General features: G+C 42.4%; 1 protein-coding gene and 1 non-coding gene across 22 annotated transcripts in view; both read right to left on the reverse strand.

Annotated features, from left to right (window-relative positions):
• The window catches only part of MATR3 (matrin 3), a 39,116-nt gene extending 22,659 nt beyond the window's left edge, over nt 1–16,457 (reverse strand). For 9 of the 21 annotated variants that reach the window (XM_040239931.1, XM_040239927.1, XM_040239930.1 and 6 more), the window contains exon 1: nt 3,786–5,252. Coding sequence is in view for 8 of the 21 variants with exons in the window: in XM_040239936.1 (XP_040095870.1) it covers nt 3,555–3,602 (48 nt within the window). In the remaining 13 variants the exon portion in view is untranslated. Of the gene's footprint in view, nt 1–3,554; nt 3,737–3,785; nt 5,253–12,469; nt 12,551–13,295; nt 13,382–14,818; nt 14,858–16,064; nt 16,154–16,342 lie in introns of those variants that run through there. The other 12 variants (XM_040239940.1, XM_040239941.1, XM_040239934.1 and 9 more) reach the window with 8 other exon arrangements.
• LOC120864926 lies at nt 12,619–12,818 on the reverse strand. Its single transcript, XR_005721271.1, has one exon. It is a non-coding gene; the product is annotated as a small nucleolar RNA SNORA74 (small nucleolar RNA).
• Nucleotides 16,458–25,058: the final 8,601 nt, after the last annotated feature.

Below are 25,058 nucleotides of genomic sequence, written 5' to 3' on the forward strand. Positions count from 1 at the left end.
CTAGTTCAATTCAGTTGCTCAGTCGTGTCCGACTCTTTGCAACCCCATGAATCGCAGCACGCCAGGCCTCCCTGTCCATCACCAACTCCAGGAGTTCACTCAGAAATCAAAGATCCTACTGAGATTCTATTATCCACAGACTCCTTTCCAACTTCCATTTACTGCTTACCATGACATCTTTTATAGACATTTTCCTCCTCTTTGCTCTTCTTATCCAGCAGCTATTCCAATGGCAACAGCTTGGAAGACCTATGATCCCACCCCCCACCATGGCAACCCTCTGTTCTATTAACCTGTTTCTGCCTTAGACAGGCATCAATAACCACAGGCTATTGGTACTCTATAAAAGAAAAGCAGAGATTTATCAATTAAAAAACTTTCACATCGAGGTTGCAACACATCGAAGATACTGCATCCATTCAGACCTGCCACCTAATAAATTATATTCGGGTCAGGAGAGAGAACACAGCATTTCATCATGTAACTTCTATTGTAGCTTATAGTCAATATGATCTGCAACAAACCAAAAGCTCAAGTACTTCAGAGGGCTTCATATTCACAGTTTTCTCAATCCACTGAGCTTCTATGCTCTACCTTTTACTATCCACTAAAACAGTTTCTCTATTTAAAAACCTTTTATCAAACATTTCAGAACTCTTAACTTAATGCTCAAATGAAAAGACCAACTACATAGTTATGAATTTTAAATTAAAGCAATTTCATGGACAGTGTTAACCTTGGAAAAACCTAATATATAAAAAAATGCAAAACTACACTGTCCACAACCCTTCCACCTCACTAAATATGCATTTGGTAATGTCCACCCCAAACCTTCGGTCAGTCAGGTATACTGAGACCCTACTGCCACAGTATGGGACAATTTTAATGCAATTCTAACTAAAAGAAGTATATAAAAACAAAACATGGACTTTTAACTAGAAGATTTGCTAAGAACACCACTTAACAATTATTTGATTTCAATCATTTATAAACAGCTAATGGGTGCAATTCATATCTTAATTATTAGTCCTATCAATATTAATTTTATGTGAGAATGCCTTCAGATTCCTATGTGCCTACACATAACAACAAGAATATCTTACACAAGCACTTCTTTTTGTCACATTTGAAAACTGCACTTCAGATTTCAAGGAGCTGGCTCCTTTTCATCTCAATTCCCTTTAAACAGAGGTGAGATCCTAAAAAAAACAAGGTATCTTTTCAGCAATTCTACTGCTGCTGTTGCTAAGTCATTTCAGTCGTGTCCAACTCTGTACCACCCCAGAGAAGGCAGCCCACCAGGCTCCCCCGTCCCTGGGATTCTCCAGGCAAGAACACTGGAGTGGGTTGTCGCTTCCTTCTCCAATGCATGAAAGTGAAAAGTGAAAGTGAAGTCGCTCAGTCGTGTCCGGACCCTCAGCGACCCCAAGGACTGCAGCCCACCAGGCTCCTCCGTCCATGGGAGTTTCCAGCCAAGAGTACTGGAGTGGGTTGCCATTTCCTTCTCAGCAGTTCTAGCATTTACAAAAAATGTTTCACTTTTCTCATTACAAAAGTAAGTGTAACGTCTTGTGGAAATTTCAAGAAAAAAAAAAAAAAAAGGGAAATACAAATAACCCATAAAGCCGACACTCAGGGATATTTTTTACGCTTATTTACATGTTCCTTCAAAAAACAAAAGTCATCAAATTTGGTATCAGCAGAGTTTTATTACTTTCTCCCCAATTAGTACTATATTCCACTATAATTTTCCCATCATTACTCTTAAAATACTTCTAAATAGCTGTACAGATTATCACTTGACGGCCACACTATAATTAGCAGATCTCCAAATGCTGAATCCTTTGGATTTTTAATATGCTTAGTAACCAACATTAACATTTATGTACACATACATTTGACACACTATTCCCTTCTTTACAGGATAAATTCCTATAAGCGTAGTTCTTCCATTTTAAGCCTATCTATTGTAACATGCAGAGCCTGAACCAAGTATCTAATCAAAATGTAAGCGTTCTAAACACACTGGCTTCATTGCCATTGGTTACCTACATAACAAGCACTTCCTTGGACTTCAATTCTTTCTATAAAATTGGGAATTTGAGCTACTTGTTATTTCTAAAATCATGGAAGATTTTTTTCTTTGCATTCTTCAGTTGTTAAAATGTCATATATCACTGACTTGTAATAATATTTGCGGTTTACATTTCCCTAAAAGCATTAGTAAAATTAGTATGTTTAAAGACTTCTTTAACATACAGAATGTTTAGGTCAAGGGTAAATACTTTCGAATTAATTAGTTCAAAATGTTACATAAAAGCAACTCCACTTACACACAGCTAAGAGATCCGAATTCTTGATTTCCAAAACAATACTAAACAATTATGTCGCTAGACTCCGACGATCGAGTCGTTTAGTTTTTAAAAGGTAATTTTGAACACGTATGAAAATAGCCTGAAATATAGTTTTTGCCCGCAGAGTACAACTCTTTAAATTTACCTGGGAGAAAACTGTTTCGTCGACTATCTAAAAATCTTAAACTAAGGTCTGTTCAACGCGCAGAACGCAGCATCAAGGCAAAATCTCATCACTACGGCCTGGGAAATCAACAACTCGCACACTTTACAGCGCTCGTGAAAGACCAGAATTCTGGAATCGCCATAACCGTTCTAGAAATATCTGGCTGGAAAACTGTAACTGATCCAATAGGACTATTACACAGAATAGCGCCACAGAGCAGGATAAATACCTAGGAGATACTACTCCACTGTATATGGGAAAAGTCTTTGTATAACACACAACGTGGCACAGCGCCGGCGACGAAAGAACAACGAAGCCGCGACTACACCAGGCTACTATAAACCCTTTGTCTGGAAACCGGAAGGTCCCCACACCACACCATCCTCTTCAGACTGATAGTATTTTAATATAGAGGAAAAGGAATGTGAGGTGACTCTCTAAACAAGAACAAATCTCCTTCGCAGCGTACTGCAGAAGGCTTTATCCACGACGCAACACGATGAACAAGCGTTAACGTTTCATTTTTCGGCCATTTTTACGCGATGGCGGGGGGAGGGGGGAATTGTTTCTGAGGCCCGGCTAAAATCGCGCGCGCCTGTGTGTGGGCGGGGGACCGGGGAGTGTTAGGGGGCGCTATGAAACGATGGGCGAGGAAAGGAGCGAAGGCCGCGACACCAAGAAACGCTGCTCAAACGGCTAAGCTTTTCGGAGTCTACGAAATCCTCCATTTTGGGGAACGTTTTCAGGCGCAAAAGGGTGGGGGGCAAATATATCTGGGGCTGATGTTAGCTTAACTATCCTCCCCAAACGGCAGGCCACCCTCCTCATGGTTAGTCGGTCCCTCAGGCCTCGAGCGCTCCTCCCTTTCCCTCAGAGCGGCAGCCCGCGTGTAACGGGCTCGTCGTCCCGCCCCCGCCCACAGCCAGCCCGGAACGCAGGAAGCTCGGCTGATCAGCTGCCCTCGGCGCGCCCCGACTCTGCCTCCGCACCCTGGGCCCTTGGCTGGCCGCAGGTCTCCCTCCGGGACCGCTCACCTCCGCCACCCGAGAAGGCTGGTTGCGCCGCCACTGAGCTCCTAACATGGCGGCCGCCGATCAGGCGGCTCACATACGCAGCGCGGAGGGAGGCAGAGCAGGCGAGCGGGAGCGAGCAAGAAAGGCGCGCCGCCGGCTCCCCGCGGCCCCTGTTGCCGTCGCTACCTCCTCCCGGCGGACGCGGAGAGCCCCCGGCCACCCCACCCCGATTCTTACCCGCTTCACGCCTACCTTGAAGAAAGGAAGAGGGAAAACGAGAGGTACCTCTCTCCAAGCGAGCGGGACGCGGTGGCTCCCACAATCCCCCGCAGCAACGGCGCTGGTAAGAGGTGGCAGCAGAGGCAGCAGCCCAAGAACAAACCCACTCTCGCGAGAACTCGCCCCAACCCACCTCGGGTCCCATTTCTGCGCGCGCCAGGCCCCTCCCCCGGCCCGGCGCGCGCACGCCGCTCGCGCCCTCAGCGGCAATCGTTTTCTGATCTTGTAGCTCGCCTATGGGCGGGAAATGGAGAGCCATAGCTAATAGAGTTCGAGTCCCACTCCCCACAAAGAATTTTTTTCCCCGACTCTTCCATATTGTTTGGTGCAGAATTTAAATAAGGTATGCGTTAGAAGTGCGTCGCAGGATTCCCTAGCTTCGACCCTCTCTGGTATTCTCTGATAAACTGCGGAGAAGTGGCAGGTCGGGGCGGGAAGTGGAGACACTATTTTGAGTGGTTTCAATTTCAGAAATTTTATGCAGGTCATTGAGGAAGATAGCGAAAACTCATTCCACTGAAAAGGCCGTCGCCGCCATTTGGTGAAATTGAATTTGAATATAGAACACTCTTCAAGTACCCCATGAGCAAACAAATATAGCACATGTGAAAATCCTGAGAAATTGTACAGGATGGAGAAAAGGGCCACTTCCCTGGGGTTTGAATTTTAAATGCAGAGGGACAGGCAGGCACCTGACGTCTGAGGTAAGTTAGTGAATACAAGTCAGATTAATAGCCCTCAAAACTTTTAAATCTTTAGTATGCTGAACCATTCTGGGTCCACTGTGAAGATAGTGAACAGGGCAGAAATGAACAGCAGACCTGTATAAAATTTTCAAAATCATTTACGACAAAAAGCAAGACTTGCTTGGATATGGAAGATGGAGAAGTATTATATAAGAATGACAACTGTTTAACAGTGCTATTGAGAATGGGAGGTGGGGGCAGTAAGGCTTCAGTTTGGCATCAGCTTTAAAGGAATTATATTTATTGACCTTGATCTCAGGAGAAAAGGGTGTGGGTTAGTGACAAATTCGAGTTTATATAAATGAAGGAGAGTTAAGAGATGAACTGGAGATAAAGAGAGAAACCTTAGGTAAACCTATGGTAAAAAGAGAAACCTTAGGACCAAGCCTTGAGAAACTAATCTGGTAGTTAAATGGCAAGAGACCATGATGATAGGGAAAAAAAGTAGAGGGGAAGGCACAGATATTGTACTGCCTTGACAGCCAAAGTACTCAAAGGACTAAAGGATCAACAGGGTCTAATGCTACCAAGAGGTCAAGCCTAGGACTAAAAACATCTACAAGATTTGGCAATAGGGACTTCCAGTTCAGTGGGAGAGGATGTCAGATGGGAGGTGCTTAGTATATGAAAAGTGTAAAATAAACTACCAAATGCAGAATAACTGGCTATGATAAGAAAGCAGGGTTGGGCAAGATTTGATTTACTACAGAATTTTGGGCCATTAAAATGTTTGCAGAAGTTATATTAGGAAAGGATTGGTTGGCAAAGGCAGCAAGAGAAGGAAAGATTCATATTACTCAAAGGATGAGATCTAGAGACATTCCTTTCCTGTAATAGGTACGGAGAGGATGGTGCTATATTTTCATTAGGAATTAGTCAGGTGACTTAAGTTTTCTGCGACTAAGCCATCTATGGAAAGGGCTAGAGTTACACGAAAGAAAAATTTTAAATAGCCGTTGTGAAGAGTGGAACTGTAATCCCACATCTCCATTATGTTGCATGATTTTCTACAGGCTTTGAGAAGGCATTTGGTAGAATACATCAAGAACTGGGGCATCCCTAAGGCCACCACATAGTTAACTTTGGAATGAAATTTTTTCAGTGAATATAGGGTCCTCCTTCACTTCTCCTCTATGAGTCTTTGATTCCAACTGATTTTGGCTAAGACTTCACTTTATGTTCTCCCCAGATCTTAGATGAAAGCAGCTCTGCTTTTCTGGATTCAGAAACATGAATGCATGCTTATTTCAGATATACACTTACCATGCTTTTGTACAGACTATTAATGCAATTTGGTGATTGTACAAAGAAGGAAAGGCAGACTTTTTCAGTTGAGTAATTATTTATTGAGGATCTGCTTAGTAGGTCAACAGCAAAAAGACACACTGGAAACCAAAGGTAATACAAGATTTCAGTTGTCAAATGTCTGTTTCATGATGGATGGTTTGATCCCTGGGTCGGGAAAATCCCCTGGAGAAGGGCATGGCAGCCCATTCCAGTATCTTTGCCTGGAGAATCCCATGGACAGAGGAGCCTGGCAGGCTACAGTCCACAGGGTTACAGAGTCAGACATGACTGAAGCGGTTGAGCACACATGCACACATACAATGATGGATAAGACAGATTATCAGCTTTTGAGAATCCCAGTCTGATGAAGACTGGACAGGAAGGCTGGCCTCAAGATGGGCCTGGCTATGAGAAGAGATGGATCAAGAGTTCTATTCACATTTGGGTTTCTTAGGAGTGGGCGTGGTACACCAGTAATGACAGAGGCTACAAAGCAAGAATTTCTGCTGAGACTTTGAAAGGTCTAAGTGACAAATTTGGAATAAAACTTTAAACACCAGGATACAATCTCCATAAAGCTAATCTTTCTAAAGTTTTGAGCAGAGGAGTCATATTGGTTTGAGGACATATATTTTCACACCACACAATCACTAAGCAGCTGATAATATAATTTGAAGAGTAAAGTACCTTTTTCTCTTATTTTTACATAAGAGATTAAGAAGCTTGACTAGCTAGGATTTGAAGTCAGTTCTAAATAAATCCAAACCCAGAGCGTTTGAGCATTATATTGGACTACCTTCAGCAAGGCTGTGGTCTTTTGGCAGTTCACCATCTACTTTTTAAATAGATATAATGTCCTGGAGGGGCTTCCCTGGTGGCTCAGTGGTGAAGAATCTGCTTGCAATGCAGGTGACCAGGGTTCGATACCTGGGTTGGGAAGATCCCCTGGAGAAGGTAATGGCAACCCACTCCAGTACTCTTGCCTGGAGAATTCATGGACAGAGGAGCCTGGTGGGCTACAGTCCATAGGGCTGCACAGAGTTGGACATGACCGAAGTGACTAAGCATCAGCAGGTCATTTCAAAACTTTAGGCAATTTAAAAAACAGAAAATTGTTAACCAGCAGCTCTTTTAGCAGTTGCAAGGGAGGGGAAATGGGCTTAAAATTTTGGGGAATTTCCTGGTGGGCCAGTAGTTAGAGAACTCTATGCTTCCACTGCAGGGGTCCTGGGTTTGATCCCTGGTCAGGGAAATACCTCAAGCCATGCAACACGGCCAAAAATAAATTTAAAAATTGGGGGGAGTTTTTGAATAAGGAATACATATAATAAAATTCAAAACACACACAGAAGTTTTCCCCAACTGCTGTTCCCTTAAAGGCAACCACGATCAACCATGTATATTTTAAGGATTTCAAATAGTTAGGCACTGTTACATCTTCAAGACTTCCCTGTAGCTCAAATGGTAAAGAATCTGCCTGCAGTGCAGGAGATGCGAGTTTAATCCTTGGGTTGAAAAGATCCTCTGGAGAAGGGAACAGTAATCCACTCCCATATTCTTGCCTGTAGAATCCAATGGACAGCTTCAGTCTGTGGGGTCGCAAGGTCGGACACGACTGAGCGACTTAACACACATACATGTTATATCTTTATAAAGAGTCCACTAGCAAATGATTTGGAAACCAACATATTTGTTTCCATGTTTTTTTCAAAATTTAACAAAACCAAACCAGCACTATTGTTATCCTTACTTACCAGGGTATTGTTAAAAAGTAGGATACACCTATGACCTTACTTTATATTGGGTACATAATGATATACTGATACTACTAATATTTACCAGTTGAAGCTCTTTAGTCAGCTATTGGTATAATTGAGGCTGCTTGGCTATATGGGAGTAAGATAAACATTTAAAAACTGGTGAATAATACCTTTTCAAAGGACTGTTAACATGGCATCTGGCTATCTAGCTCTGTGGTTGAATATAGCACAATGACACATAAAATGGGTGGTCAGTCAGGGAAGGTGCTATCTGAGCTGAGATATAAAAGTATACAAAGTGGAAATGGAAGATGGAATCAGAAAGGGAAACAGCATATGCAGAGACCTAGACACAAAAGGACTGAAAGAAACCAACGTGGTCAGAAAGAAATCTGAAAGTGGTAAACATGACCGTGTTGTGTTCATCACATATCACCAATGTCTAGCATAGCATTCAGTTAATAAAAGCTGTAAAACCATAAAAAGGGTATGAGTTAAATAACTAGTCTTCTGACAAGATAAGCAAATAGCATAGATTATTATCACTTCCTCAGCCCTGGATATATTATACGTACAAGTAAGAGGGAGGTTAGGGCTCCAAGAAACTAAATATGAAGAGTTCCCTGGATGAACAGATCATGATTGGGCTCTACTATACAGGGGCGAGAAATGTAAGCCCAGTGTAGTAGTATAGTGCCATTGGAGTAGGGGCAGCATAGGTCAGTCAACACAGAAAACTCTCCTGGAGTGGCCAGCATATTGTAACCATTAGCTCCTGGAGTCCTCATCTAGAGAATTACAACTGAGAATAAGTTCTACCATCTGCCATTCTGATGAAGTCTAGGTTCTATCTAACTCACAGGCTGTGTGCCTTGGCGATTTGTCTACTTTTCTTCAACTCATTAAAGTTGGGCCTACACTAGGGCCTGGGCTTGGCTCCTCCCTTCTCCCACCAGCTGATACAAAATTCCATCCTCTACTGTGAGCTCATAAGGTAAAAATAATCAGTCATTTGGGGACTACAGCATCCACTGTAAAAGACAACAGGCTCGACCACTATTCTAAATGAAAGAATAAAGGCTATAACTAAGGCATTTTGAGTATTAAAGACAACCTACAGAATGGAAGAAGATATTTGCAAATGATGCTATGGACAAGAGCTTAGTTTGTAAAACAAACAGGTCAAACAACTCAGTATTAAAATAATAATAAAAAAATGGGCAGAAGATCAAGGAAGTCTAAGAAGCTGTCACAGCCAAGAGAAGTCTAAAGAGACATGATGACTAAATATAATATCCTCAATGGGATGCTGGAACAGATAAAGGACATTAGGTGAAAAATAAGGAAATATGAATAAAGCATGAACTTTAGTCAATTAATAACAAATGTACTATACTAATATATTACTATTAGGAGAAACTGGGTGCAGGGTACATGGGATTTCTTTGTACTATCTTCATAGCTTTTCTGTAAATATACAACTATTCTAAAATGAAATAAATTTCAAGGTCCATTTTATCACCTCTTCCCAGCTAGTAAAGTTACCCTTAAAAAGCAGTATAAAATGTTCTTACACCCTAAAGGGCTTGTAATGGAGAATAGGGAGAGCCAAAGTAACTGGGGGCTCCTTTGACACAGGCCTTAGGATCCAAAATTGACAAATCTATGACCTAGCAAGTGGGTTCATTAAGTGTTTCTAAATAACTGTAAAGAGCAAGGTGTTGCTAAACAGACATTGTAAATATTAGAGTTGAATTGTTAATTCAGTGAAATTGTTTTCCAAGAGAATATTGACAGGTCTATTAACTGGAGCTGTTCATAAAGCCCTAATTAAGCAAAAAGATTCAGAGGAGCCATTGTTACTCTTTTAGGTTCTTAATTAGTTGCTCTAACCAGGTTGTCTTCCTTAATGTGAATTCCTAGGCCCTAAGCCACCTTTTTGTGTCTCTTTGGGGCCTGCAGAATTTATTTCTCTGGGGTTTTGTTTCCCTGATTAAAATTTGAAATGTAATCCAAACTTTCATTGCAAAAGCTCACTGACGATAGTTTTTTCCAACTTTGAATGAAAGGAAATAAATCATTGACAGGTGACAGACTCAATATTTGGGGCCCCCTACTCATACTGCTTTAATTTTCCTTTCTTAATATGGTATAGGTCCTGAACTTGAGCATCTCAATGAAAAGGGGCACTTGTGTTTACTAATTGCTAGCTATGGCAGGAGGTGGCAGCTTGGATATTTACAGTCCAATATCTGCCAGTTCAATTTCAGTTTTCACTGCAGCATGGGAAAAGGGTGATGGAGAAAGAGAAGGCATGGATTTAAAGCTGAAATGTGTTACTTCATCTTAGACTTACCAGGAAAAAAAAAAACTCAAGCCGACAGGGAGTAGTAGGTGACTAATTAACTTCACTTATCAAGTAGGAAATCCCATTAAATTATTTTAATGTGCATGATTAAGCCACTGAAACCTCTGGGGGTACTGAATACAGGCATAAACACCAAATGAATTTTCCTTTTTCAAGTAGCAACATAGGGACCTCTCCCTGAACCTGGGTAGCTTTATCATGCTCAGGAAAGCCATCTATATTCTAATAACTTGAGATTCCAGATTTTAAAACCTGGATTTTTTTTTTTCCTGGCTATTCTTTTTTCTTGTTTTTATGATATAATTATTCTTTTTAATTCAAAGCTAGGTTTTAATTGAAGGATAATTGCTTTACAGAATTTTGTTTTGAAAGAATTGTTTTCTTTCAAACTTCAACATGAATCAGTCATAGGTATACATATATCTCCTCTCTCTTGAGCCTCCCTCCCATTCCACTCCTCTAGGTTGATACAGAGCCCAGTTTGGGTTTCCTTAGCCATACAGCAAATTCCCATTGGCTATCTTAAATATGGTAATATGAGCTTCCATGTTATTCTTTCCATACATCTCACCCTCTCCTCCCCTCTCCCCATGTCCATAAGTCTATTCTCTATGTCTGTTTCTCCATTGCTGCCCTGTAAATAAATTCTTCAGTACCATTTTTCTGGATTCCATATATATGCATTAGAATACGATATTTATCTTTCTTCTGGCTGTTGTTGATATATAAAAATTTCCTCTTTCCTTAGGGACCATTTCTACTTCACTACTAGGATTGGGTTTGTGATCAGGTTCTGCTGGAAACCAAACACTGCTGTTCTTTCTTAGGACCTCTTCCTTAGGTGTACATTTGAAAAAGAGAAGCATTTTATAAGTAACCCATTCAAAAAAGCACATACAACAAACCCCAAACATAAGAAATAAGGACTATCCTACTACTGGATAGTTTACTAAAGTCACCCTAGTACTCTAAAAGCTGAAGAGTTTAATACCATATAGTAAAAGCTTGTTATAAGGCCAAGGTATTGATAACATCTAATTTTTCACGGACACATGTTGGTACTGGCCCTAAATCTGTTACTAATGAGCTGTAAACTCCCAAGGCCTGAATTTCATTCCCCAAGACAGGGGTTGGTAATTCTGGTCTGCCATCTGTTTTTGAAAGGCCCTCAAGCTTAGAATGGTTGAGGGAAATTATTTTCCTTCACTGAAAAGTTTATGAAATTTTTATTTCAGTGTTCCTAAATTAAGTTGTATTGGAGCACAGTAGTGCTCATTTGTTGACATATTATCTATGGCTGCTTGTACACTGCAACTGCAGAGTTGAGTAGCTGCAACAGATAAAAAGTTTATATGGTACACAATCCTAAAGTATTATCAGCCTCTTTACATGAAGTTTGCCAGCCCCTGCTCTAGAACAGCAGCGTATAATAAAACTTTCTGTATTGGTAAATGTCTTCTGAGCTCTCCAATAGGTAGTCACTAAGTACTGAGATGAAGAAATGGATTTTGTCAGTTTTAAATCTACATGTACTATGCAGCAGAGCTCTAGAATATGAAGACTTAGCTTAAGTCTTGGGTTGACTTATTTTTAGCTGTTCTGCACCTTAATTCCCTGAGTAGGGATCAAAGTCAGGCCCCCAGCAGTGGAAGCGCAGAGTCCTAACCACGGTACTGCCAGGGAATTCTCGTCTTAGACTTCAAGCATTCTCCTCTAAAATTCTAGTTCTCACTACAGTTTTTTCGAACGATAAGTATTTCTACCTTTTAAGAAAACCTCATGCCTCCTCCTATTTTTCCTACAGTCTCAAACTCTGGCCATACTCTCAGTATTTTTGACACCAGATGTGTGGGTCTTGTCACCAGTTGGATGTCCTGCAATGTAACTCAATTTCAACAACATCTACACCTAGAAATAACTTCAGATCTCAGCGGCTAAGGGCACAGTCCCACAAGACTGCCCCTCCTCCACTTCAGATGACAAACCCAAGTCCGGGTTGTTAACCTGTGCTTCTGACAGAAAGGCTGTAAGTCAGAGATTGCCACAACTTTCTCCTTGGGTTTGACTAATTTTTGCTAGATGGGCTCAAAAGAGCTCAGGAAAACAGTTTACTATTTACTGGTTTACTTCAAAAGGATATGATAAATGATACAAATGAACATCCGGATGGAAGAGATGCATAAGAGAAGGTATATAGGAAGGGGCATCACTCTCCCAGCACTTCAACATGTTAGCTAACCTGGAAGTTCTCTGAACCCTATACTAATGGAATTTTTATGGAGGCTTCATCGTGATCATTTCCAACCCCTCTCCCCTCTCTGGAGAATGAGTGTGTGCCTAGAGTGTGTGTAAAAATCCCAGTCCCATTAGAACAAAGACTACTATCACCTAGGAAGTTCTAAGGGATTTAGGAACTCACTGTCAGGAACCAGATTCAAAGACCAAGTATTAGAACAAAAGATGTTCCTGGACCTTCAGGACAAAAGGACTACATACATTACTTATTTGGATGTCACAAAGGGCCATCAGACCTCCAGGATCCCAGTGGAGGAAGGTTTATCACTCAGGCAAAGGCATCTAGGATTCAAAGAGGAAACGAATGACAGGCTGTCCATAAGACAGGGTCTTTTTTCTAATAGAAAAAAACTGTTTGCACCCAGACTAGGACCAACTCCACAGGAGGAGTTACTCCACTCTCAGAGGTGCAAAACGCTGCCCAGAGGTACTCGGCCACAACACCAAAACAGTGCTGAAGTCAGACCTCAGTAAAGGCAGTGCTTGCTCTTCCAACAGTGTAACACCATCCGAGGCATCACGCTAGCCTGGATAGCTGACAACTGCTGGATGATTCCTAAAACAGTTTTCTTACTTGTTTCAGAAGGTATCCCCATGAATTGAACATTGACTGCAAAACAGGCCTGGAAGCACTGATTGCAGACCCTGCTGTCAAAACCTTGAAACAAATAGGAAACAGGAAACCCTTTCCCATGCCTTCAGTCATTTTATCCAACACTGAGTTCTTGCCATGTGCTGGGCACTGTGCTTGGGATCTAGGGACTGGGATCTGTGAACAAGGTAAGATACACTATCCTTTCCGTCATGAAATTTACAATCTCCCCTCAGTCTTCTCAGAGGTAATAATACAGATAATCTCAAAAACCTTCAGACCATAATCACCAAAATCCTATTCAGCCTTTTTCTGCCCAGAGGCTGAATTTGTTAGGGACAAATACAATTGTTTCTGCCTTCCAGTTGTTTTCTCATGGGCTCCAACTAACAGGCCTGGCACATGGTCAGCATCGAAATGAGTAAGGACATTTACCTGATAACACCATACAGATAGATGGTCCACTTGCCACTAATTTCATCTCTTCAGGAGGGCCAAGGATGCCCTACTTTTGAGTCATCCTAAAAAGAAAAAGATTTCAGTGTTCAACATCCTAGCTTCTGAGGCTGCTTTTCTGTAGAGATGGAAACAATGCTGTCTGCCATTTATGATTTACCAAAGTTTTATATCCTCATCAATTATTTCCCATTACTTGCCTTTTTTTCTTGCCTGTTACCACTAAAGCTCTCTAGATTATCACTTGTATTATGGACCCATATGTAAAAGGCTATTCACAACGAACATCTGAGGTATTCACACAAAGCACCCCAAAAAAGAATTCTTTTAAGAGAATTTAAGAGAATTCTTTTAAGGGAAAGCCAATCGATAGAGCAAAACTAGCTTTGACAAATAACACCTCTGCCTCCCAACATCCTCATCAAGTCCTTCTGTAGAAACTAAGATGTTACTTTTCACTGAAAGCAGCAATTAAGTCTGCCCCATTGGATAACCTGCAGCATCACTCTTGCCTAGAACTGAGAAGCATCTCTTCTCAGAAAATTAGCATTCCAAAACAAAATCACTACAAAGGGGACTCAATTACTGCTTCAGAAGAATCAAAAACTCAGCTTACTCCTGAAAACCAGTACAGTGAAAGTCACTCAGTTGTGTCTGACTCTCTCCAACCCCATGGTCTATACAGTCCATGGAATTATCCAGGCCAGAATACTGGAGTGGGTAGCCTTTGCCTTCTTCCAGGGGATCTTCCCAACCCAGGGATTGAACCCAGGTCTCCCGCATTGCAGGCAGATTCTTTACCAGCTGAGCCACAAGGGAAGATACCAACAAAAAGTAGAAATCTGTCAACCTGAAGCAGAAATTAGTATTGCTGTAGCTAGACCTAGTATTTGGAGCCCCTCAATTAATTGCTATTTTTATATTCTATTAATGAGATTAAAGAATGCTCATCATTTTAAAGCAAATTCACATTTACATTCCTTGTAAGGTATGGCATTCTCACAAGTGACTACAGTTATAAAACCTTTCTACAAAGGGATTATCCTGAGTAGCTCTGTGTTGGTAGAGGAGTGGGAGCTATGAACTTTGCTTTAATTGAAATCTGCAAAAATCCCATGGCCCCCTTTGAGCACTCAGTAGACTCAAAAAAAAAAAAAAAAAAAAACCCTCAACTTTTTCTATTTATATATCCCTCTATTTCTTCTGTTTCCAAGGTATGATTCAAAGAACTTCATACTAGTCAAACCTGTCAGACCAGAACCGTTCTCCGCGTTAGGTTTCTCCCTGCAAAGGCACATGCCTGCAGATTTAACCTCAATGGAAAAACAACTGTGCTGGCATCCTGGTTTAGTTAACAACAGAGTAGACATGAACCAGGCCCAGAATGCCAACCAGCTATCGGCTGCTGTTCTCCCAGCAGTGTAACACTTGCCTAGGTACACGGAAACCTAGGCAGCTGCCTACAGCTGGGGCCAAAGGTAGGTTAATGGGGCTGCACTTACCTGGGGCTGCATCTGCTCAAAAGTTCACAGCCGGATGCTCTGCAATCAAAGCACTCCAGGTTAGAGACAGCCAACAGTTAGTGAACATTTGTGTGGTGTTTAAGACCCCTACCCTCAAAACTCCCTTAACTTAGTGAGGCCTGAACCACAGAAACGATAATCAACAATAAAACAAACAGCTTTCCTTTGGTTAGCTTTATTTTCATCATTCTTACTTGCATACCACAGCAGTTCAACAGTAGCAAATTAATGGTCTCATCAGCAAGTATCAGGAAGCTTGGCTGTCACTTAACAGCCAAGTGACAGTGGGCAAATAACTTAACCTCTGTACCTGTCTCATTTGTAGAATGGGGGTGTTGTACACCGGGTGTTCGGAAGGTTTAAATGGAATATAAATTAAGTGCATAAGATAATATCTGCTATAGACTGGGCACTAAACATTCGCTATTGTCAGGAACTTACTCTAAGCAAAGAAATGATGAATACTGGTGAGCAGAAGGGGAACTTACCCTTGGAAAGCAATGGGCACTAAAAACTGGAAAGGCTGGTTGAAACTAGATTGAAAAGGGTCTCAATTATGTGATCTATTGAACCATAAAAGCAGCATTTTAAAAAATAACTGGATGCAGTAACAGATGTTAAAGAAACTAGCGACAGTTAGGTTGCCATTCCTGCCAACGACCCCAACTACTGGTTGAAAACAATAAACAAAATGTTTGCAAAAATGTTAATAAACATTCCTACCCATTCACCCTCACGATTTACCTTGTTTGTATAAGGTGAGAGTATCTAAGACAATACTTTTTCCCAGCCTTCTTCTAATTTCACTCCAAAACGTTTCCAAACAATTAGAGGAAAAGGAAACTAGAGGGCTCATTGTCCAGGTCTAAAAACGAATCTAAAAATAGCCTGTCCCTTTCGGCGCTCGGGTTGAAGGGACTGACGGAGCTCCACCCGACCACGTGTTCCTCATGAACCTTCCCAAGTCCCTGGCCCTAATGCCTGGGGAGCAAGGCTCCCCGAGACCGACTCTCGGCAACTCTCCAGGGACAGCAGGGATGGTAGAAAACGGGGTGACTCTAGGGGCGCGATCCCTCAGCATTTCTTCAAGATGCCCGCCAAACCTGGGGTCACTAGGGAATGAGCCCCAGTTTCGTCCCATGCCTCGGAAGAAGCCTTCAAACCACTGTCTCTCGCCCCTGGCTGGTAAACCTCCAAGGCTTCTCCCCACTTTGCCCTTACTCACCGGCACGTGTCCGGAGCTCGGTAGGGACACAGCAGCCGGGTCAGAGACCGCCGGGGGAAAGGGCAGTCGGGAGCCGAGGGGAGCCCCGCCCCGGGGCGGCTACTGGGCGGGCCCTAGGTGGGCGGGGCCCAGAAACCCCGCCCAGGAAAGCGTTAGGAAAATGGGAGCGCTCTGGTAGAGATGGGCATACTCTACATAGGAGCTAGACCCAAGAAGAGAAAAGATAGAAATCCGAACAAGCGCTACGGTTATTTGACAGCCATCTCATTTGTACTTACGCGTGGAAAGCGCGCTGGGTTTGAAACTGCTTAAGAGAAATCTTGATGTGTCCTAGTGGGGCGGTGCTTCCTGTCAGCCCACACCGAGCGCCGCGGGTTCCTCGTACACGTATGTGGCGCCTTTTGGTTGCTGCAAGCTCAGCCCACGCTTTTTCCACCTCCCACGCAGATCCTCTTCCTGGCTTTCTTCAGCATTTCTGTCACTCAGCCAACGGATCGCCCACGCACACAGGTCACCTTGGTTTTGGGGATCTTTCCAGGAGGTTTTCGCCCGGATTATGCTAGTCGCTCCTACAGCGGGACCACATCCCTGGGGCCCTGCAGTGGGATCTTGAGCTGAGCTGCAGCAGCTAAAGAGTACTGGCTTTCTCTGCCAAACTTGCCTTCCACCGTGGCACAGTCCGCCAAAGAGGCCACATCTTTGGTCTGGACGGGTTGCCCACCAGGTTATCAGCATTTCTTTTGAACACTAATCCTCCCCTCATTACTTGAAGTCAATATGATTCTCTCCTACTGAACATTTTAGTGAAGCTGAGGATGAGAAAGGCAAGGTCCAGTAGCAGTACTTCCTAAATCCATTCTATAATTTTCCAAATTCTAAAGCCACTTTGTTCCTAGCATCTCCCTGCCCCCAACCCCCAGCATCTGGTTGGCTCTGCCCATCTGTTGCACCTGGCACCTTTGTCAGGTGAACCCTTGGGAGTAGCCAAAGTCCTTGTCATCTACCAGCATGTCTTATTATCTGAATTTCCTCAGGTATTTCATAATGGGAAAAAAATGTGCTTCCTATAAACCCAACCCTCCCAGACCTCTGCTGAGAAAGCCCAGAGTCCTACATTGATTCCAGGAAAAAATTTCAGGCTCTAAGGATAGAGAGCCCTGAAGTGGCAAACACAAACCGCCCCCCCTCCCCCAGTATGGATGGAGCTGGACACAGTCTCTGGTAGGAAAAAGGCTTACATAAATACAGTATTTAAAAACATCACATGATCAGTGCTGGGCTGGTAGACAGGAGATCTGCTTTGCAGTTAAATAGGAATGTGGCTGAAGACTGCTTCCCTAATCAGTGCCCACATCCAGCTATCATAGTGTGTTCATAAAAGATGGTTATGAGAGCTGTAAAACTGGGCCGATTGGGTGGGTAATTGTCCTGCAGAGCTCTGCTAAAGGAGAAATTGCATTGGCATCTCATGTATTTTGCTTTCTTTTGTTCCATACACACAAAATGGAGAAGACACAGCTACCCTGAGGATTCATGAAAAGGAAAGATGAAGTTTGTGTGAAAGTGTGCATGTGTGCTTTCAGAGCAGAGACAGGAAGTAATTGAGAACAGAGAGATACAGGGCCTTTGGGGATAGAGGGACCAAATGACTTGGAGTCACCTGAATTCACAGATCAGTCCAAGGAGAAGGCAGAATTTGTGTAGAGGGAAGTAAGTAAGTAAGGCTGAGAGATGGGCCATGTTCTCATGTGGTATTGAAAATGGAGTCACCTTTTTAAGGTATAGGCCATTCAGTGTCCTTTTGAGGAAAACCTAGATTATGATTTCTTCATTTTCCAGTTAAAAAATCCTTTATAGTCTTAATCTCCATCCTTTCAAGTTCTGAATTCATTTTGGTGAGTTGTATTATGTGGTCTTTTACTTATAGTATCAACTACTTTTTTACCTGTTTGTTTGTTTCTTATTCTTATAAAGACAAAATTGTTAGGAATAATAATGAAAAAGAAAAGGGAAAATTTTAGAGAGAAAAAAAGCAGCCAGATGCAAAGGATTAGAATAGGTCCATTAGCCCCGAGTTTGACCTCATAATTGAAAAGCTGGCCCCAAAAGACACTAGGTTTCCAAGCTTCTTCTTTTTTTTTTTGTTTTGTTTTGTTTTGTTTCCAAGCTTCTTGACTGCCTTTCCCTTTCTCCTTCATTTATCCTTTCCATCTTGCTTCCTTACTGGATGTGTTTTGCCCTTGAGACTGCTCTTTTCCTCGCTTCTCTGGACAAGAATCACCAGTAGAGAAATATTTAATCACTTGTTCAATTAGTCAGTCAGCCAATCAACATTTACTGAACATCTACCGTTTCCCAGATCCTGATCAGGTACTGTGTTAAAGTCAGAGGAGTGAAAATTCCAGCCTACCTAAAGCTTACAATCTAGTGGGGAAGAAAGATAAGTAAAATAAGTATCCTTGGGCATATGTCAGGGGGCAGATAACCTTGCCTGCGGAATCAAGGAGAGTACTAAAGGTATCAGTATTCCCTCTGGCTGACCGTAAAGGCTTAGAGTAGAAGAAGGATCCCTGCTGCGTTCCTGTACCCCTTGGTGCTGCTCTATAATAGCTACCCAAGTTAGAGTGGGGTCCTGTAGTAGTCCTTATTTCCCAAAAGCATACAGGGATTGGCAAGGATATAGAGAAATTAGAACCCTCATACACTGCTGATGGGAACGTGAAATGGTACAGGTGCTTTGGAAAACAGCCTGGCAGTTCCTCATAGTATTAGACATAGAGTTACTTTAAGGCTCAACCATTCCACACCTAGGTATATACCCAAGAAAGTGAAAGTGCAAATCTACACAAAAATTTGCACACACATGTTCATAGCATTATTTGTTAGAGTTAAGAAGTTGAAACAAATGTCATTTAACCAACAAATAAACAAAATGTGGTATATCTATACAGTGAAATATATTTTGGCCATAACAAGAAATGAATACTAATTCACGTGATACAACCTAAATGAACCTTGAAAACATTATGTTAAAGAAGCCAGGCTGAAATGGAGTAGGACCCTATGGTCATTGCTCCCCATGTCCTCCACCTGCCTTTAGTCTGTGGAAAAACTTTTGTTGTTGTTTACTCCCTAACTTGTGTCTGACTCTTTTGTGACCCTGTGGACTGTAGCCTGCCAGGCTCCTCTGTCCATGGAACCCATTGGAGTGGGTTGCCATTTAATCAGAGAAATGTAAAAACAAAGGAAAACAGTCTAACAAGATTAAATAATAGTTTAGTCCTTAGCACAGTTAAGGACTTTAGTTCCTTCTCAAGGGCATAGATAATATTCTGGGCCATATCCTGTGAGCTGTCTTGTAGATACTGAAACCCCCACCAGGTGGAAAACGTTAACTACATGATGACCAGATTATAGCCATGACATAAGCTGTCACAACTCTGAGAACTGGCCTCAAGGAAATGTGGCAACCTGACCATAGAACCAGAGAAGGCAATGGCACCCCACTCTAGTACTCTTGCCTGGAAAATCCCATGGACAGAGGGGCCTGGTGGGCTGCAGTCCATGGGGTCGCAAAGAGTCAGACACAACTGAGTAACTTCACTTTCACCTTTCACTTTCATGCATTGGAGAAGGAAGTGGCAACTCACTCCAGTGTTCTTGCCTGGAGAGTCCCAGGGATGGCAGAGCCTCGTTGGCTGCCATCTATGGGGTCGCATAGAGTCGGACACGACTGAAGCAACTTAGCAGCAGCAGCAGACGACGACGACCATAGAACTGAAGATTAACTGTACTTAAAACAAGATGTTGCTGGTCAGACCACCAATGACCAATTTCAAGATAACTGTCAGAGCTGACTATACTGTTTCTACATGTGGCCCCCTCCCTCCCACTATAAAAAAGTTCTTGTTTGCTGATTGTTGGAGGTAGAGGGAAATTGGCCTCTGGAGAGGTGTTCCTCTGCTCCCCATCTTCCTGGTTACTAGCATCCCAAATAAAGCAAGTTTCCACCAACATGGCCTCTTTATTGGCTTTTGAACAGCAAGCAGATCTCACTTTTGGTTACAAAACCACAAATTGCTGGGCTTCCCTGGTAGCTGAAACAGTAAAGAATCTACCTGCAATGCAGGAGACCAGGGTTTGAACCCTGGGTTGGAAAGAGCCCCTAGAGGAGGGAATGGCTACCCATTTCAGTATTCTTCCCTAGAGAATTCCATGGACAGAGAAGCCTGGTGAGCTACAGTCCATGGGGTCACAAAGAGTCGGACACAACTGAGCAGCTAACACTTTCACCACATATTGCTTAATTCCATACATATGAAAGTCCAGGATATGAAAATCTATAAAGACAGAAAGAAAATCAGAGGTTGCTTAGATCAAGGGGGAGGGCTGTAGGATAGCTAAAAGTTATGAGATTTCTTTTTGAGGTGATGAAAATGTCCTAAAATTGTGGTGATGGTTGCACATATCTGTGAATATAATAGAAACCATTGAATTGTATATTTTAAATGAGTGAGTTGTATGGAATGTGAATTCTATCTCAATCAAGCGGTTAAAACACCAGTAGAAAGCATACCTGGGGACCTAAAAGAGCTGCAATTCTGATTGAAATAGTGGACCTCATGCTGCTGCTGCTGCTGCTAAGTCGCTTCAGTCGTGTCCCACTCTGTGCGACCCCAGAGATGACAGCCCACCAGGCTCCCCTCTCCCTGGGATTCTCCAGGCAAGAACACTGGAGTGGGTTGCCATTTCCTTCTCATTGCCAATTTTAAGGTCTAGAAAGGACTTTTTATTCTGGGCCCTGTGGCCTTTCAGAATTCTTTCCTCAATATACAGAGAAAATGCATTAGGGTTGGCAGCACAAACAGATGGAGACGGGTAGACTGTGCATTCTTATATTCCCCCTCCCTAGCCTGCTTCTCTGATAGCTCAGCTGGTAAAGAATCTGCCTGCAGTGCAGGAGACCCCAGTTCAATTCCTGGGTTGGGAAGATCCCCTGGAGAAGGGAAAGACTCCGCACTCCAGGATTCTGGGCTGGAGAATTCCATGAACTGTATAGTCCATGGTGTCACAAAGAGTAGGACAAAACTGAACAAATTCCACTCCCTAGTTTGACTCCCTCATACTGTTTTGGTTTAACATTTATAGTGTACCTACTGCATAGAAGGTATATGGACCTGAACGAGCTGGAGTCTCTTTATTCTTTCCAGTGGCTGAAATTAAATTTTTAATAGAATATCCTGTATTTAAACAGATAAAGGTCTTTAGAAAATAGGCAATGTGGTACAAAGAATGGTTGCAAGGCATTCTGGGATTCGAGGCTCCCTCTGTGGCATGTAGGGAAATATCACGGTGACATCAGCTAGAGCAAGACTAATTCCAAGTCCTTCTTAATTTTGAGCAAGTTCCAAGACTTGGCTCCCTCCTCACATGCTTCCAATCACCCCCTTCATTTGGTTTCTAGACTCAATTAGTTAGTCTATTTCCATACCCCTCATTTTCTCACCAACCCCACCCCTACAGTGTCCAAATTGGCCCTCCAATACTGAAACCATGTGCCGGAAATTCATTAAGCTGAACACATGGGAAATTACAGAGGAGATTTCACTTGTCACTTAGACTCAAATATAGAAAGTAATTTTAAAAGGACAGTGGCAAGAGGCTATTTTTATCTTGCTTGTTTGTGCTGAGTTTTCTTATCTTGCTGTCTCTCATTCTCTTCCTGGCTATCTCTACTCTTCCTTGCTCTTCTAAAATAAATGTTGGCCTTTTTAATCTTCATCTTAGTTTCTCTTATCTTGCATCATGGAGTCTTTTGTCTGTCTTTGTCATGCATTTATTCATTCATTCAACAAATATTGAATATCTACCATATACCAGGTCCTGTGCTAGGCACTAGAAGAATACAGAGGTGAATAAGACAGACATGGTCCTTACCATTGTGGAGATTACAGTCTAATGAGGCAGATGACATCAGGTAGATTGAGTTCAGTCTGGGTCACAGAAAAACCTTCAGGGAGTTATTAACACCTTTCTGATGCTAAGTTTAACCTGCAGTAAATGGGCCTGTGAAAACAGGCCAGATCCCAGCATGTTTGTGGGGTTAAAGAATACACCAAATTTATTATAAGGAATGCAAGACAATCAAAGACCCAGGTTTCTCAGTGTTATATACAAGCCCTTGGGGTAGAAAGAACATGAAGTTCACAGTCAAATGTGGATCTGATTCTGACTCCACTGAAGAAGGAATTCATAGGGCCTGGACTCCATCTTAGGCCTGTTCATGCTGATCATGCTCAGCCACCTTTCCAATGGACTCTGAACTCTGTGTTTAGTGCCTATGAAAACAACAACAGAAGGATAAGACCCCCTCAAGACAGGGGAACCTTGAAGATCATATCTAGGTTACTCATCGCCTAAGAGAAAACATGCACTATCACCCCTTCCTCCAGCCAGGCCATACATTTTTCTGTATCTATTGGAGCATAACCTCGGGTTTATTGATTATTGGCTAATTGTTTGACTATTTGAGCACATGAGCACATAGCACATGAATGATGGGGTTATTGGGATTGTATTTTCCTTGGTTTATGTAAGTCTCAAGGAATTTGAAGTGGTGGGTTTGGACATGGGGTATAAAAGATTTTCACAAATGCTGGTTGGGGTCCTTGGCTAAGAGGAGACTCTGCCTTGGGCCCGCCGGTATAATAAACTGCACTCCACTATCTGCATTGTCCTTCTGAGTGAGTTTGTTTTCCGGAACGCGTGGCTACACCACCACCACTTACATATTAGCGGTTTGATTTCTGGATTTCAGTTTCCTCACTTATAAAATGCAAATTGTAATCTCTGCATTTTAGATTGTTGTGATGATTAAATAAGAGAGCATATATAAGGGACCAGGCAGGTGCCCAACATATTTGCTTCCTTTCTCATTACCTCCTTATCCCATCTTCTAATCTCACAATTACAAAAAAAAAAAGTCCAGTCTCTCATTTGGTGGGAAATGAGATTCTTTAGTTGGTATTAACCACTTGTATAACCCACTCCAGTGTTCTTGCCTGGAGAATCCCAGGGACAGAGGAGCCTGGTGGACTGCCGCCTATGGGGTGGCACAGAGTCGGACACGACTGAAGCGGCTTAGCAGCAGCAGCAACCAGTTGTATACCCAGAGAAATCGGTTACTACCAATTGCACTATACATACAATTTACGACAGATTACTTCCTTATTCTGGAGTAAAGAAAAGGCAGTAAAAATAATGAAATTATACAAAAAGATGGAAATAAGGTGTAACAAAGAATTTCTTGACTGTGAGGGCTGGAAATATAAGTGGATGCCTGGGACAGCTACAGAATTTTTTTCTAAAAATATCTGTTTAGACTGGGCTGGGGAAGGCTGATCCAGAGGTAAACCTGCTAACCTCTTCATGTCCCATTTAGCCTAGGGAATCTTTTCAAGAGAAATTGCAGTTCTTCTTCCTTTTCCAAGCCAGACATGCTCTGGGGAGATGAATGCTGCCAGAAGGCTTATTGCTCACAAGGAAAGGAAAAATGGCAGCTGCCATTTCAGGCACTTAATAAGTACACCAAATTGAGAAGCTGTTGATTTGGTTTACCTGATTCCTCCTCCCTGATAAAGAAGAAATCTCTTCAATCAGAGGTTCTTTGAAACTGAAAAGGAAGCCAGAGCTCTAACTGCGGAAATTGGCAGAGGCAGCGCTCAAAGGAATAAGCCTGGCTCAGCAGGCAGCACCAGGATTCCTGGATTCGCTCCCCCACCCCCACCCACAGGAAATTTCAGGTTGCCTTTGTTCTGCTGAGTTCTTTTCAAAGGAGATTATTTTAGTTGTCCTTTCCTCCCTTTACCACCATTTTTCTTCTTTCTTCTTTTCCTTATTCTCGCTGCTTTGCTTCCCTCCTCTCTGGTGCCTCCTCCATTTCGTTTTCTTCATTCCTCCTCCCCCAAGTCTCCATATCAGCTGTTGGATCTCGTTGCCTGCCCTGCTCGGATTTCGATTCCAAATACTTTAGAATTCCTTCTTGGTCTAAAGTAACACTGTTATGATGCTAACAAAGGCGATACTCTCTATATTTAGAGAGCAGGGTTCACCCCAAGTGTAGTCAGGTGCACTCGGGGAAAACCTTTCAGGCAGAAGGGTTTTCAGAGCCTTTCATGTGCTAATAAATTGTGAGTGTCCATAAGGTTGGGGAATTGGGGGGGCTTAGAATACTGGAATTCATTTTCCCAAACCTCTTGATCTTTTTTTTCTCCACAGAGCATATCCTGGGTCAGGTGGTCTTTGGAATACATTTCAGAGACACTTATGTGTTAGATTTTTTTTTAAATGCTGTAACATTCATTATCATTTGATTTTTACAACTATCCTATGATAGGACAGGGAAATTACAATAGACTTATTTTATAGATAAGTAAAACTGAGGCTCAGAAAGATTACATGCCTGGCTCATAGTAACATAGCTAACCAGCAAGCAACAAAAAGCTAGGTCTTCTTATTTATGGGCATACTCTCTCTGCACTGCCTTGTGGATGCTTAGTTGCTCAGTTGTGTCTGACTCTTTTCGACCCTTTGAACTGTAGCTTACTGGGTTCCTCTGTCCATGGCATTTTTTCATGCAGGAATACTAGAGTGAGTTGCTATTTCCTTCTCCAGGGGATCTTCCTGACCCAGGGATCAAACATACTTCTTCTGTGTCTCCTACATTGCAGGTAAATTCTTCACCCACTGAGCCATTGGGGATTTACAAATACACAAAGTATGAAGTTAAATAGGTTACCGAAAGAATAAGAAGAGAACATCAAGATGTCATGGTTGTTGCTGTTTAGCATGTCCAACTCTTTTGTGACCCCGTAGTCCACCAAGTCTCCTCTGTCCATGGGATTTTGCAGGCAAGAATGCTGGAGTAGTTTGCCATTTCCTGTACTGTGTTTAAATATAATATATATATGACATCAACATATGGCATGTAACATA

The sequence above is a fragment of the Oryx dammah genome, unplaced genomic scaffold, assembly GCF_014754425.2.
Source record: "Oryx dammah isolate SB20612 unplaced genomic scaffold, SCBI_Odam_1.1 HiC_scaffold_5, whole genome shotgun sequence".
In the NCBI taxonomy this organism is placed as follows: Eukaryota; Metazoa; Chordata; class Mammalia; order Artiodactyla; family Bovidae; genus Oryx; species Oryx dammah.